The sequence below is a fragment of the Rhincodon typus genome, chromosome 38 (assembly GCF_021869965.1).
Source record: "Rhincodon typus isolate 14 chromosome 38, sRhiTyp1.1, whole genome shotgun sequence".
Lineage (NCBI taxonomy): Eukaryota > Metazoa > Chordata > Chondrichthyes > Orectolobiformes > Rhincodontidae > Rhincodon > Rhincodon typus.
The window spans coordinates 20,055,287-20,070,559 of record NC_063369.1 but is presented as its reverse complement, the minus strand read 5'-3'; the positions used below and the strand labels follow the sequence as shown (position 1 = coordinate 20,070,559).

The window sequence follows — 15,273 nt, the reverse complement described above, 5'->3', positions numbered from 1 at the left end:
GGATGACAGGCTAGGGGACCATCACTATCTGGACAGCTCACAGAGAGATGGTCGTGGAATCATCATGGTTTGGAGACTCGGGAACAAGGCATTTGAGACTATTACTGTCTAGACACAGTGGTTTAACATTTAAAAACTCGCAAAAAGTCACGACAGTCACTGGTTTGAAAACTGATATGAACTAAAACATTGGGTCAGCAGTTATCACTGCTACCTCTCGACACCAGGGACCTGGGTTCAATTCCAACTTTGAATGACTTTGTGGAGTTTGCACATTCTCCCGGTGTCTGTGTGGGTTTCTGCTGAGTGCTCCAGTTTCCTCCCATAGTTCAAAGATGTGCAGGTTAGGTAGATTGGCCATGCTAAATTGTCCTTAGTTTCTCCGGATGTGCAGCTTAGGTGGATTAGCCATGGTAAATGTGCATTTATGGGGATAAGGTGGGGGCTGGGTTTGGGTGGTATCCTGTTCAGAGGGTCAGTGCAGACTCAACCGACTGAATGGCCTCTTTCTGCACTATGGGGTTTCTATGATGAGGAAGCAGCAGATGCAGATGACCTCAAATCCTGGCCTGACACCATTCACTCTGTCAGTGCAACTGAACAGATAGTTCACAGCAAACATTCTCCTGAATTTAGTTAAAACACTTGAACTCTGAGCAGAAAGCATTAGAAGGATCATAATTACTCCTTCTGAAACTTCCATTCATCCAATAGAAGCTCAAAACCTTCAGCAACTCTAACTCCGAGAGGGATATCAGGCAGCAGTTATCCCCTCCTACTCCAACCCATGCAGAAAAAAAGTATTTAAATACTATGTACACTGTGTTCTGATGATACAATTGACAACTGAGCTTGGAAGATTCATTGATTCAGACAGCACAAAAGGTGCAGTGCCCAAGCTCCTAGTCTTTCTGGTCAAATTTTCCCCAAATTCAAGGCAATTGACTGGTGAACCAGAGCTACACGATGTGAATTTGCTTTTTATCTAGAACGTACTGCAAATTCAGTAATTATTTTGAAAACAGAATTGAATTAATACTATGAGAGAGATTTGGAGGGATGTGAAATAAGTGGGGGGGGGGGGGGGGGGGGGGGTGGAGATTAACTGGTGAGTTCTTTGAAAAGCAGGAAGGGCAGAATGGCATCCTTCTGTGATGTAGGATTCGATAAGTTGTGGTAAACACTAAGTCTGCCCATAAAACGTAAACCTCAATTTTCTCAACGGCAGTTAGAGATGATGACAAATGTTGGTCTTTCTGGTAGCACCAGTATCTTGTGAATAAATAAAGAGAAAAATAAAATGAAAAATGAAGGACTAGCCCAGATAAGTACTTGGAATAAACTTGTTACAGCCTGAGTGTTTATGGGATTAAAGTTAGTAACCAGCTCAGTCATGCATGTCTTAAACTTAAAACCAGAACCAGTGACACACTGGGAGAGACAACAGATACACACACATACAGTGGGACAAATGCAGTGAGACCCACGCACAGTGAGACAAACACAGAGGGGTTGGAGAGGGAGGGGTGACCCACCCAGAGACACAAAAACACATTCACAGGCACAAAAAAAGACAGAGGGACTAACTGCTGTGGAAAACTGGAAACAAATCCACCAACAATCCAGTTGACTGAATGAGTGCTAAGTGTCAATCATAATGAAAAAAATATCAGCTTCCTTGTGTATTTCCTTCACTATCTAATCTCAGCTAAATAGTCCTGACCCATCAGCGGTACCGCTGATTTACACAACTCATCAGCTTGTCGGGTCTGATTCAACTTTCCAAACCAAGTCCAAACCAAAACGGCCAGAAAAAATGTCAAAAGAATCATCAATATCCATGCCATTAAACAAAGTAAACCTAGATGCACACAATCTAGTTAATCATCATGGTGGGTGCTTTTCAAAAGCAGAGTCAGTGTCAGTTTTTCCCCCATACTCAACACCTCCTTATCTAAAGGATCACTGTTAAGAGTGTTACTATTCTGATAGCTCGAGTGCAAAATACAGCTACATTTTTGCTGATAACTAAGCAGCTTTTGGGTCTGCTAGAAATTTGCCCCTTTTGCAGCCCTCAGATTATTCTGCCAGCTGCTGAAACACTGCAGTTGTTGCACTTTTAGAACCAGGATAGGGGTTATGGGGCAAAGTGTTTGGCCACCTCACTTCAGTTGTTAATATGTTTATATCCACCTGAAAGAAAAATCACCACACAGATTTTAAACAACAACTTCCCACTTCCTCATTTGAAAGAAATATTCTTCAAATAAAAAAACAAAACCATCCCTTTTCCTTTTTAAACAGGTATCTGCTCCAGGGTGAAGTCACATATTAAACAAGGAATTCAAAGAGTTTTGTAGGAAACTCAACCACAACCAGATTTGAGGAAAGACCCTCTCTATAGATTCCTAATTTGAAATATTGGGTTCTGAGTAGGATTCCACTATAGGCTGGAACTTCTAAATACAAAACTTCTGTATATAAACATTTAAAGCAGATTTGCTATTATGCATGAAAACTTTTGCTTTTTAAAATGTGATTAATTATGCACAACTTTCACCAACATTTCAGGTCCTCATCTTCCTCTTCAATTGTGGCTGACAGATAAGTTAAAAACAGCTTTCTTTGCTGGTTTCCCAATTCCATTTTTACGCAGCACAGCAATGCAGCGGGAGTGCAGGCACATAAGTTTTCGACAAGACAGTTCTACACACATTATCTTCATAGGAATATGCAGCATTGCTGGATAATGGAAATATAATGTTTGATTAGGTTTCAAATTTAAAAAGGGAGAACTGACAGTACAAAAATCTTGGCTCCTGTGATGCAGGGGATAGCAGTTGCTTTATAACTTGATTAGAAAGAAAGCGCCTTTTTCCAGAAATGACATGGAAGTTGGATGATTACACTGACTCGATGTCCAGGTAACATGTTGCTTTGACAAAGCTTGGATAAGTTTATTAGGCATTAGGCCTGGGGATGACAGCACTTTAAATGTAGACTGAGCGCTCAGCGACCATGTCAACACCTTTTAGAATGGCCATATACTTGCTGTCAGAATGTGGCGACAGGCCATGAGCAGTAGTGTGACCCAGGGAGAGCCAAACCTTTCTTTTACCTTTAAGTTTTGCTTTCATAGCTCTGTTTTAGTACAGTTAGTTTGTGTCTTGATTCAGAATCTACTGTTCTGGTTTGCATCTGTAGTAATAAGGTTTTGGGGTGGGGGTGTGGTGGGAGAAAGCGGAGGAGATGAGCAGTTTTGCTTGAAGATTCAGTTCAAGAAAACCCATGCTTTCCAACAAACGTGAACATGCAACAGATGAAAAGTATGAGGCAGAAACCATTCTGTACCTATGCTCGCAGAAAGTGAATGCAATCACAACCTAGATCAAAGGCTGTAACACCTGCAGAACTAAAGCGCTTATACATGTGACGGTCAGTCATAAAGGTGAACATTTCTCCTCTAGAGCAAGGGTATGTTACAAAAGCTCTATTGGCTTGTTGGTTACTTACTGCACAATCTAGCATACTGTCAGTAATTTAATAAAACAAGCTAACAAGAGGGATGGAGGCTCAGGATTAAAAAACAGTGCCAGAATTCCACAACTAACCAAGAATCACTGTATTTGCTTTGGCATCTTTTAACTCCAGCACAATCCAAAAATGGATCTTAACTGAGAATCAAACCTGGAGTAAGCAGCATTTATCATATGACACAATACTGAATGGGCATGGCCTCTTCCTACGTACAGGCTCATAAATAGTTAGGTATTTGTTGCCACTCTCAGTGATATAGTTTAGTGACTAGCTGGTCAATTCTTCAGCCTACAGGACCATTGCCCCAGTTTGGTGCTCCCTTTTCAGTAGGGGGGCCCTTAATCAACATCAGACACAATGTCTGAGTGCTTCATGAGAAGTGCTCACAGGTTGATATTCAGTTGATGTACAGTAAACAATCTGGGGGAAGAATGTTTAACGTCAAAGAATGTTAAGGTCTTAAGGCCAGCCAAAGGACAATATTCAACAGTGACAAGATTCTACTCTATGGTTGGTACCACCTGTTCACAACTACACAGCATGGAACAGGGGCACTGTCACATAAATGGCCACAATAAGCAGCTGTAAACTGCACTGCAGAATACAGATGCCCTCCCCTTATCTTCAATAGATCAGTCATAAAGTTCTTCTTGGGCATCAATTGTTTCCGTCAGTGTAACACATTCAAATTGAACTAAGCCACAAGTCCCCGACACATTCCCAATAGTACTAACAAGGGCTGCAAAAAGTAGAAAACAAACAGCTTCAAAAGGTAATCTGAAGTTGAAAAGTCGTATTATACAGAAATCACATGACAGAAACATGCCGTTTGATCCAGTTGGTCTTCTCCTTGAATTAACCTAACTCCATTAACATCTCCTTTCACTGTTCTCCACTTCGTGTGGTTATCAAGCTTCTCCTTGAATAATTGCCTCAACTAGCACCCGTTTCTCCAAGCATGGCAGATCCCATTTCTGGGCAAAGTGGCTGTTCTCTATTACAGACTTTGGAAAAGCAGATGTGAATGACCCCTGCTGAAGTCACAAGTTACCCCGTGGATTTGAACATCATTGTGCTGCTCATATTTGACTTTAGAAGTCTGATGGCTGTTGGTCAAATTAGAATTTTGTTCTATTCTTTTGTGAGACATTGCCCAACACACCGCGCAACAAATGGCAACTTAGGATATGGTAATAGTTGGAATTTGGGGAAACATTCAGAAATTACAATAAAGTGAGCAGAATTGTATCAAGACAAGTAAGCAAGCTAGTTTCCATTTAAGGGTATTCTGAAACTTTCAGACTGTTATTTCCAAGAAGATGTTTCCCTTATTGTCACAAGCTCTCACAGCATTACAGAACTTAGACTCAAGCTGCAACTGAAACTCAATCAGTTTAACAGCTCAGGTCAGACCACTCAAAATACAGTTCAAATCTCCATAGCCTTTTATTTCAAACATGTTCATCATCGAAAGGAGCCAACAGTATTTAAGTTTGGAAATAACAGAAGTCAGCAAGAGATATAAATGTTGAGTTCCAATAAACAATGAACTCAGAGAACAGTGACAGTCTCTGAATAGATAGTTTTACCCTGAGCTGAGAGGATGGCCACAGGTTAAAGTATATTCGGAACCCCGTCTTGAATAGGTGGGAAATAAAATGTTCACACATTTCTTGCTGCACAACAGTGTTAATGACTCATACCCGTTATCAACACCTCTGACTCATGTCAGTATGGAGCAAATCCAAGAGTAAAATTGCTTTGTGTAAAGATTTTACTCAGTTAAATTCTTTTCCCACTAGTAACAGGAGGGATTTATTGGGCAGGGTACTATTTCTCCAAGGACATGGGGTGAGTGACTGCAACAAAACTCCCAGCCTTTCTTGGTCAGTCTGCCGCCTTTCATATGGTTGACTGCATGACCTTTCTTCAGCACCCCTGCACCATTGACTAATTGAGTGGAACTGCACTTACATAGCCAAAGAATCATTTTCAATTGCTTCTCTTCCTGCTCCTGCACTTTTAACTATGGTACTCCTGAAGGATCTAGTCTTGGCTGCTCTTATTTCTATCTGCTCGATCCCTTTGGTGATAGCTCAATGTTAGTTGCCAGAAATCTATTGACTTCTGACCCAAACCTCCTCAATGACTGAGATCCCATGGCACTCAGGTACAGAATTCCAAAGATTCATCACTCTCAGTCTTCAATGGTTTATCCCTTATACTGAGATAGATTTTTTGGTTTTAGACTTACTAGCCAGGGGAAATAACTCCTCCGCTTCAGTCACATCATCCCTGTTAAGAATTTTCCACCTTTCAATGAGGTCACCCTTCATTCTTCAGAACACAACGGAATGTGCACCAATCTCCTCAATCTATCCCCCAAAAAATTAATCCTGCCATCCCTGGGATTAGTCTGGTGAATCTTCATTGTGTTGTCTTTATAGCAAGTATAGCCCTCCTTAGATGACGAGACCAAAACTGTGCACAATATTCCAGTGTGGTCTCACCATGGCTTTATACAACTAGACCAAGATATTTACTCCTGCATCCTTTGTGATGAAGGTAGACACACTGTTTGCCTTCTGAATTGCTTGCGGCACCTATATGCTAACTTTTAGTGACTCATGAACAAGCACCCCAACGCCCCAGCTCCTCTGATGCTGAAAGTTTCATTGATATCTTGGTTAGTTGCAAACTTGGCTATTCTAACACACACCTAGCTGGTCTCCCACTTTCTATCTGCCATAAAATATTAGGCCCAACGAATTCTCTGTTCATGAGGAAAGTAAGTTTTTAGATAGTTATGGATAAGACTGGTCCTCAGATTAAATTGGGAGAAAGTTAATTACAACACAGTATTTAGGTAGGGACAGCTGAATAGGAAATATGGTTATTAAGTTTTCAGATGACATTAAAATAGATGGTATAGTGGACAGCAAAAATGATTATCTCCATGTACAATGGGACCTTGGGCCGAGCTGTGGCAGTTTAATTTAGAAACATGTGAGGTGCTGCATTTTGGTAAGGCAAACTAGGGCAGGACTTGTACAGTCAATGGTAGGGCCCTGGGGATATTGCCGAACAAAGAAACCTTGGGGTGCAGGTGCACAGTTCCTTGAAAGTGGAGTTATAGGTAGTCTTGGTGGTGAAGATGACATTTGGCAAGCTTGCCTTAATTGGTCACAACACTGAGTATAGCATTTGGGACGTCATTGTTGAGGCCACTTTTGGAATACTGTGTACAATTCTATAGGAAGGATGTTGTTAAACTTGAGAGGTTGCAGAAAAGATTGACAAGGATGTTGCGAGGACTGGAGGGTTTGAGCTATGTGGAGAGGCTTGAATAGGCTGAGGCTCTTTCCCCTGGGTCTTTGGAAGCTGATGGGTGACCTTATTGAGGTTTATAAAATCATGAGGTTTCCTAGGGTGTGGAGTCCAAAACAAGGGGAAATAGCTTTAAGGTGAGAGGGGAAAGATTGGGATCTCTTTTGGGGTAGAGGTGACCTATATGAGAGGGATGGGTAGCACTTGAACCAGAGGGTGTCCAATATTCATGTGGGGAGATTTGCAAGAGTTACCTGGGAGGGTTAAATTTAGTCTGGCAGAGGTGTAGGACTCTGAATAAGAGAGGGGCCATTGCGAAGTAAGGGGAAATACATTAGCCAATTGAGAGGAAGTTTATTATTCAGGATAGCCAGGGGCACGGTAAAGGGAGGGGAAAGGCTTCTGGTTTAAAGTGCATTTATTTCAACGCACGAAACCTGACTGATAAGGCAGATGAGCTCAGAGCATGGATTGGCTCTAGGGACTGGGATATTACACTTAAGAGGGAAATCAGAAGAGCAAAAAGAGGGTCTGAGATTGATCTGGCAGATAAGGTTAAAGATAATTCCTAAGAGCAGAAGGGTGGCGAGGGAGAGAATGGGTCCCCTTAAAGATCGGCATGGTCATCTATGTGTGGAGTCACAGGAAATAGGGGAGATTTTTAATGAATATTTCTCCTCAGTGAATCACGGATGCTAAGGAAATAAGGGAAACAAGTGGGGAAGTTTTGGACCGCATACATATTACCAGAGGGGAGGTGCTTGCAGCCTTAAAGTGCATTAAGGTGGATAAATCCCCTAGGCCTGATCAAGTCCATCTTCAGATGTTGTGGGAAGCTAGGGAAGAAATTACAGAAGCCCTTGCAGGGATTTTTGTTTCATCTTTAGACACTGGAGAGTTCTGGAAGACTGGACAGTGGGTAATCGCAGAATCCCTACAGTGTGGAAACAGTCCATTCGGCCCAACAAGTCCACACCACCCCGCCGAAGAGAATCCCACCCCGACCCAGGCCCCTACCCCTGCATTTCTCCATGTCTAACTGACCTAATCTGAACACTATGGGCAATTTAGCATGGCCAATCCACCTCCTCGCACATCTTTGGACTGTGGGAGGAAACCAGTGCACCCGGAGGAAACCCACGCAGACATGGGGAGAATGTGCAACTCCACACAGACAGTCACCTGATGGTGGAATTGAACCCAGATTCCTGGCGCTATGAGCAGCAGTGCTAACCACTGAGCCACCATGCCACCCTATATGTTGTTGTTCCATTGTTTAGAAAGGTACCAAAGACAAGCCAGGGAACTACAAGCCAGTGAGCCTGACATCAGCGGTAGGCAAGTTATTGGAGAGGATACTGAAGGACAGGATCAACCAACATTTGTATCGTCAAGATCTGATAGCATGGATTTGCCCGCAGTAAGTCATGTCTGACAAACGTTTTGGAGTTTTTTGAAGAGGTAACCAAGAGTATAGATGACGGTAGGGCAGTGGATGTTGTCTATATGGACTTTAATAAGGCCTTTGACAAGGTCCTCCATTACAGACTAGTCATAAAGGTAAGGTCGCACAGGATTCAGGGAGAGCTAGCTAAATGGATTCAAAACTGGCTCAATAGTAGGAAGCACAGGGTGACGTTTGAAGGTTGTTTCTTGGACTGGAGGCCTGTGACTAGTGGTGTCGGTGCTGGGACGTTTGTTATTTGTTATTTACATAAATGATCTGGATGTGAATGTAAAAGGCATGATTAGTAAGTTTGCGCATGATACAAAATTAGGAGATATCGTTGATAGCAAAGGAGGTTATCAAAAAATAAGCAGGGATCCTGATCAGCTGGAGAAGTGGGCTGAGGTTTGGCGAATGCAATTCAATACAGATAAGTGGGAGGTGTTGCACTTTGGAAAGTCAAAGCAAGGTAGGACTTATACAGTAAATGGTAAGGTCCTGAGGAGTGTTATAGAACAGAGGGACCTAGGAGTACAAGTACATAGTTCATTGAAAGCGGCGTCATAGGTAGACAGAGTGGTGAAGGCGGCACTTGGCATGCTGGCCTTCATCTGTCGAGGCACTGACTGTAGGGAGTTGGGACATTTTGTTACAATTGTATACGTCATGGGTGAGGCCGCACTTGGGAGTACTGTGTACTATTTTTGGGCACAGTGTTATAGGAAAGACATAGTTAAACTGGAAAGTGTGCAAAGATGATGTATGAGGATGTTGCCAGGACTAGTAGGCCTGAGTTACAGAGGTTGGCCAGGATGGGACTTCATTCCTTGGAATGTAGGAGAATGAGGAGTGACCTATTGAGGTGTATAGTATCATGAGGGGCATAGATAGGATGAATGCATATGGTCTTTTTCCAGGGATGGGAAATTGAAAACTAGAGGGCATGCGTTTAAGGTGAGAGGGGAAAGATTTAAGGAGGACCTGAGGGGCAACTTCTTCACGCAGATGCAATAGCAACATTTGAAAAACATTTGGATAGGTACATGGATGGCAAGGGTATAGAAGTATATGGACCTATTGCAGAAAATTGCCGAGTGGGCACCATGGTCAGTGTGGACCCAGTTTAGGCCAGAGGGCTCATTTCATGCTGTATGACTTAATACATTAGATTGGGGCGGATGTTTGAGAGTAAACCCACATCTGACATGTGGGTGTCTTTTAAAGGCCAGCTAATCAGAGTTCAGGACCAGCATGTTCCTATGAGGATGGTAATATTTAGGAACTCTGGATATCAAGCAATATTGAAAGGTTAGCAAAGAAAAGGAAGCATTTCCTAAGGTTTAGGAAACTTAAATCAGACAATATTCTTATGGAAAAAAAGGGGCCATAAAATGTCCTTGACAAGTAGGATTACGGAGAATCCCAAGGTATTTTATACATACATTAGAAGCTAGTGGGCAGCCAGGCAAAGGATAGGCCCACTCAAGGACAAAGGAGGAAATTTACGCATGGAGCCAGACAAAGTGGGTGAGGTCCTTAATGAGTACTTCACATTGGTATTCACCAAGGAGGAGATGAATGATTGTAAGATTAGGGAGGGGCATGTTGATATTGTTGGGTGTTTTAAGGTAGATCAGTCCTCAGGGCCTGATAGGATCTATTCCCGGACAATGAAGGAGGCAAGGGAGGTAATTGCTAAGGCCTTAGCAGAAATCTTTGTATCTTTTTTAGCCATATGAAAAGTCCCAGAAGACTGGAGAATAGCAGACGTTGCTCCTTTGTTCAAGAAGGGCAGCAGGGATAATCCAGGAAATTATAGGCCAGTGAACCTTACATCAGTGGTAGGGAAATTATTGGAGAAGATTCTTAGGGACAGGATTTACTCATATTTGAAAAGGCATGGGCTTATTAGGGATAGTCAGCATAGCTTTTGCATAGGGGGAAGACTTTTCTCTCAAACTTGATTGAGATTTTTTGAGGCTATGACGAAGATGATTGACCAGAGTAGGGCAGGCACGTTGTCTACATGGACTTTACTAAAGCCTTTGACAAGCTCCCTCATGGTAAGCTGGTCCAGATGATTAAGTCACATAGGATCCACGGTGAGTTGGTAAGTTGGATACAAAATTGGCTTGGTCATAGAAGACAGAGCGTAGTTGTGAAGGGGTGTTTTTCTGACTGGAGGTCTGTGAGTAGTGATGATCTAGATGAAAATGTGTTTGGTCTAATTAGTAAGGTGCAGATGACATGAAAATTAATGAAATAGCAGATAGTGCGGAAGGCTGTCAAAGGCTACAGCAGTGTATAGATCAGTTGGAAAGTTGGGCAGATGGAATTTATCGAAACAAGTGTAAGGTGATGTATTTTATAAGGTCAAACGCAAGAGGAAAGTCTACAGTAAATGGCAGGACCCTTAGGTGCACTGATTTGCAGAGAGATCTTGGGATGCAAGTCCAAAGCTCCCTGAAAGTGGCAATACAAGTGGATAAGTTGGTGAAAAAGTTGTATGGCATGCTTGCCCTCATCAGTTGGGGCAATGAATAAGGAAGTTGGCAAGTCATGTTGCAGCTGTATAAGACTTTAGTTAGCCCACATTTATAGTATCGTTGCAGTTCTGGTTGCCAAATTATGGGAAGGACGTGGAGGCTTTGGAGAGGGTGCAGAAGAGGTTTACCAGGATATTGCCTAGATTAGAATCTATTAGTTAGAAGGAGAGGTTGGACAAAGTTGGATTGTTTTCAATAATGCATCAGAGGCTGAGGGAAGTATATATATCTGACAGAATTATATAAATTGAGAGAGGCATGGATAGGGGGATAGTTGGAGTCTTTTGCCCAGGGTAGAAATGTCAAACACAAGGGTTATAGGTTTAAGGTGAGAGGGGCCAAGTTTAAAAATGTGCAAGGCGCGTTTTTTTTTAAATTAGGGGGTTGTCAGTGCCTGGAACATGCTGCCAGGGAGGTGGTAGAAACAGTTACAATAGCAACTTTTATGAGGCATTCAGACAGACACATGAACAGACAGGAAATAGAGAATACATATAGACCATGCACAGGCAGATAGAATTAGTTTAGAACAGCATCACAGTTCGTACAGACGTGGTGAGCCAAAGCATCTGTTCCTATGCTACGCTGTTCTATGTTCGAGTGTCCAATTCACTCAAACCCCCTGTAGTTGCCGACCTTAACCAGGCTTCCAGGTAAGCAATAACATGATTCTAAAATTCTCATCCATGCTTCCAAATCTTTCAACACAGGCACCCTGCCTAAATCTGTAAACTTCTCCATGCCCACAACCTTTCAAAATAATTGGGCTCCTCCAATTCTAGTCTCAAGCATCACTTGAGGTGTGCCACAATGATCGGTGCTGGGTCCACTGTAGTTAGTCTTTTATATAACCAATTTGGATGAGAATAGAGGAGGCATGTTTAGTAAGTTTGTGGATGACACCAAAATTGGTTGTCTAGTGGGCAGTGAAGAAGGTTATCTAAGAGTACAATAGGATCTTATTAACTGGGCCAAATGGGTTGAGGGATGGCAGAAGGAATTTAATGCAGATAAATGCAAGATGTTGCATTTTGGTAAGACAAACCTGGACAGGACTTGCACAGTCAACGGTAGGGCCCTGGGAAATTTAGTCAGAGAGACCTAGGGGTGCAGGTACATAGTTCCTTGAAACTGGCATCACAGGTAGACTTTTAGAGGTTTGTAAGGTAATGAGGGGCATAGATAAGGTGAATAGCTAAGATCTTTTCCTCAGGTAGGGGAGTCTAAACCTAGAGGACGTAAAGTTTAAGATGAGAGGCAAAAAGATTTAAAAGGGACATGAGGAGCAACTTTTTCCCACAGAGGGTAGTGCGAAGATGGAATAAGCTTCAAGAGGAAGTGGGAGAAGCAGGTACAACTACAAGATTTAAACCACTGGAAAGCTACATGTATAGGAAAGGTTTGGAGGGATAAGGGTCAAACATAGACAAACTGGACTAGCTTAGTTTAGGACACCTGGTCGGCATGAACGAGTTGAGTCAAGTGGCCTATTTCTGTACTGTATTGACTCTATTCACTCTAAAGCAGGTGGCTATGCCTTCAGCTACCCAGATGCTAAGCTCTGGAATTTCCTGATGAAACCTGTGTGCGTCAGTATCACTCTCTCTTCTTTCAAATTGGTGAAACCCACCATTCACCAAGCTTATAACTTAATAACTCAGGTGACTGGGTGTCCAAAATGTTTGTGCTGATGTTGCTCTGATCAACTACCTCAGGACACCTGCGACATGAAAATACACTGCATAAATACGAGTTACGACACGGACTATATTGTTGTGCCAGTGAGCTGCTCATGTTGGGTGTTGATTAGTAGTACCACAGCTCAGCCACATGAAACTCTGATATTTTCATGTCAAAGCTAGGTGATGAAACCCAGCCAGGTGTTGCCCACTTAGTTAATACTCAGCATTTCCTCAAGGAAACTCTCCACATCCCCCTGAACAGGTCACATTTCTACTACAGTGAGATTCACTTCCCTTGGAGTAAAGTTTCCTGCACTCAATCGGACAACTCTGACGGCAATCTATCGAAAGCGAGTTTAAGCAGATGCTCACCTTACAATCCACCTCGGCTTGTTTGCGTCTGGTCTCACTAAGCTGAGTCTGCAGCCCTTTGTTTTGTGCTGTGATGTACTGCAGTTTGTCCTGCAGACCAGTACAAGCCTGCTCCGTTCGGTTCAGAAGGTTGCTATTCACTTGGTTCTGAGTAGAGAAGCAAAGATTTCCTGTCAGAGCAAAATATGGGGGATCGTGCATAGATCTTTGCAGGTGGCAGGACACATCCAGATGTCAGTAGGCAAACTGAATGGGATCTTGGGCTTCAAACAAAGAAAAATGGAAGGAGCTCATATTTAATCTTTACAAAGCTCTGGTTGGGCCACTAGAACTTTGAAGTCACCACACCTTAGGAACGGTGTGAGGGTCCTTGAGAGGTGCAGAGGAAATTTACCAGGATGGTTCCTGGGATGAGCGAATTTAGCTATGAGATCAGGGTACAGGAGCTACAGTTCTTTGCCTGGGAGCAGAGTGGGTTCAAGGGTGTTCTGATACAGCAGTACAAAATTATGACATGTTTAAATAAGATGAAGAAAAGCATTCCCATTAGCAAGGACCAGGGAACAAAGATTTAAGGCTTTTGGCAAGAAATACAAGGGAATGGGAGAAAGAACCTCCTTATTAGCAAATGATCAAGAATTCATTGCCTTACAATGGTTATTGGAAGCAAATGTTATGAATGATTTCAAAAGAAAATTTCAAAAAGGAAGAAGGAACTGAGTGAAGTAAATTTGCTGAGTTACAAGAGATATACTAGTGGAATGGGACAGGATACTCAGTCTACCATTACTGAGCAGTGACATATAATCAATGGGCTGAATGGCCTCCACACACGGTCATGAGTTCAATGTTCAGACAAAAGCAGCAGAAACCAGAAATAATTAGCCAATAGATCGCTAGTCACCACTGCTCAAGTTTGGATCTGATGCAGTTATTTCTGTCATTTATTTTTTGACGCATTGGGTCTCTGCAACAATAGCATCTCACACCCTGTGGTCTGGCAACTTAGAACTTGGCTGTGGAAAGCAAAGAAGTTATTAAAAAGTTGGAAGCAATTGGGCTTGCAAGTTATTCCTGGACATTTTCCCCAGCACCAGCTGTAGTAAGTGGATGTCAAAATGCACAACATTTAGTGAGGTTCAGCTACTTCCAGTAGGACATAGTTGGCAAACCCACATCCTTATTTGGACAGAGCTTGGTTCAGATTTTTAAATAAAAACCCTACATAAATAATCCGGTGTTATATCTAACATACATGTGGTATGTGGTATATCACTTAGTCACGATGAACAGTGCACTCAAAATTCACTCCGATGAACAGCTGCTTCATATTTCTGCTTCTCAGAAGTTTTACAATGAGATAACACATTGCTACATAGTTTTACGATTATCTTTAAATGTCAAAAGATTTTCTGAAATGTCAAGTGTTATGTGCTTTTAACTTCCTGTTGGCAGTCAGTTGCTGCAGGTTATGACAGCTCAGTGTATACTATAGGCTGTAAACTATATTAAACATGCAAATTGGCTAAAATTATTTATCTTAAATATTAAAAAGCTGCATGCGGTAAATAGCTCAACAATCTTTTTATCAAATACTGATTGAGTGAAGTTAACTGCTGCTGAGATTGTGGTAAATGCAGGTGATAACATCTCAACTACTGGAAAGACATTGCACACACCAGTTCTCTGAACTAAGAGGAGTTTACAAACTGGTTGATAGTGGTATTCTTATCCCTGACTGAATCCTCCTTTTTCAGCATACTGACAAATCCAAAGACTGTGGAATTCAGATGAGAATGTAATTTGGGTCTGGTCTTTGCACCAGTAAATGATCAAGCTGTGTCTGTCCACAAAACCATACAGGTTCAGTTCAGTATCTTTAGCCCAAAGTCATGGAGGGTTACACTTGTGGAAATATGCATTCTTACAAATGTATGTAAACCACTGAATAGTATTTTTCTAACTTTATCAGCAATTTGTATAGCACCTTAAAGTTTAAGAAAATAAGATACCTTAACCACTTATCAGAAACAGAAAATAAGGATTGGCCATTTGGCCCTTTGAGTTTGTTCTGTCATTCAGTACAATTATTGCTGATCATCCAACTCAATATTCTGTTTCCATTTTCTCCTCATACTCTTTGATCCCTTTATTCCCAAGAAGTATATCCAATTCTTTTTGAAAACATACAATGTCCTACCTCAACAGCCTTCTGTGACAGAGAATTCCACATGCTTACCACTCTCTGGGTGAAGACATTTCTCTTCATCTCAGTCTTAAATGGCCTACCCTGTCTCCTTAAACTTGAATCAGAGATAGTAGGAACTGCAGATGCTGGAGAATCTGAGACAACAAGGTGCAG

At 42.0% G+C, this 15,273-nt stretch overlaps 1 protein-coding gene across 1 annotated transcript in view; it reads right to left on the bottom strand.

Annotated features, from left to right (window-relative positions):
• Positions 1 to 15,273, bottom strand: part of LOC109912220 (EVI5-like protein) — a 255,491-nt gene that overhangs the window by 41,902 nt on the left and 198,316 nt on the right. Inside the window, exon 16 of the mRNA XM_048617851.1 lies at positions 12,912 to 13,058. Coding sequence (XP_048473808.1) covers positions 12,912 to 13,058 — 147 coding nt within the window. The remainder of the gene's footprint in view (positions 1 to 12,911; positions 13,059 to 15,273) is intronic.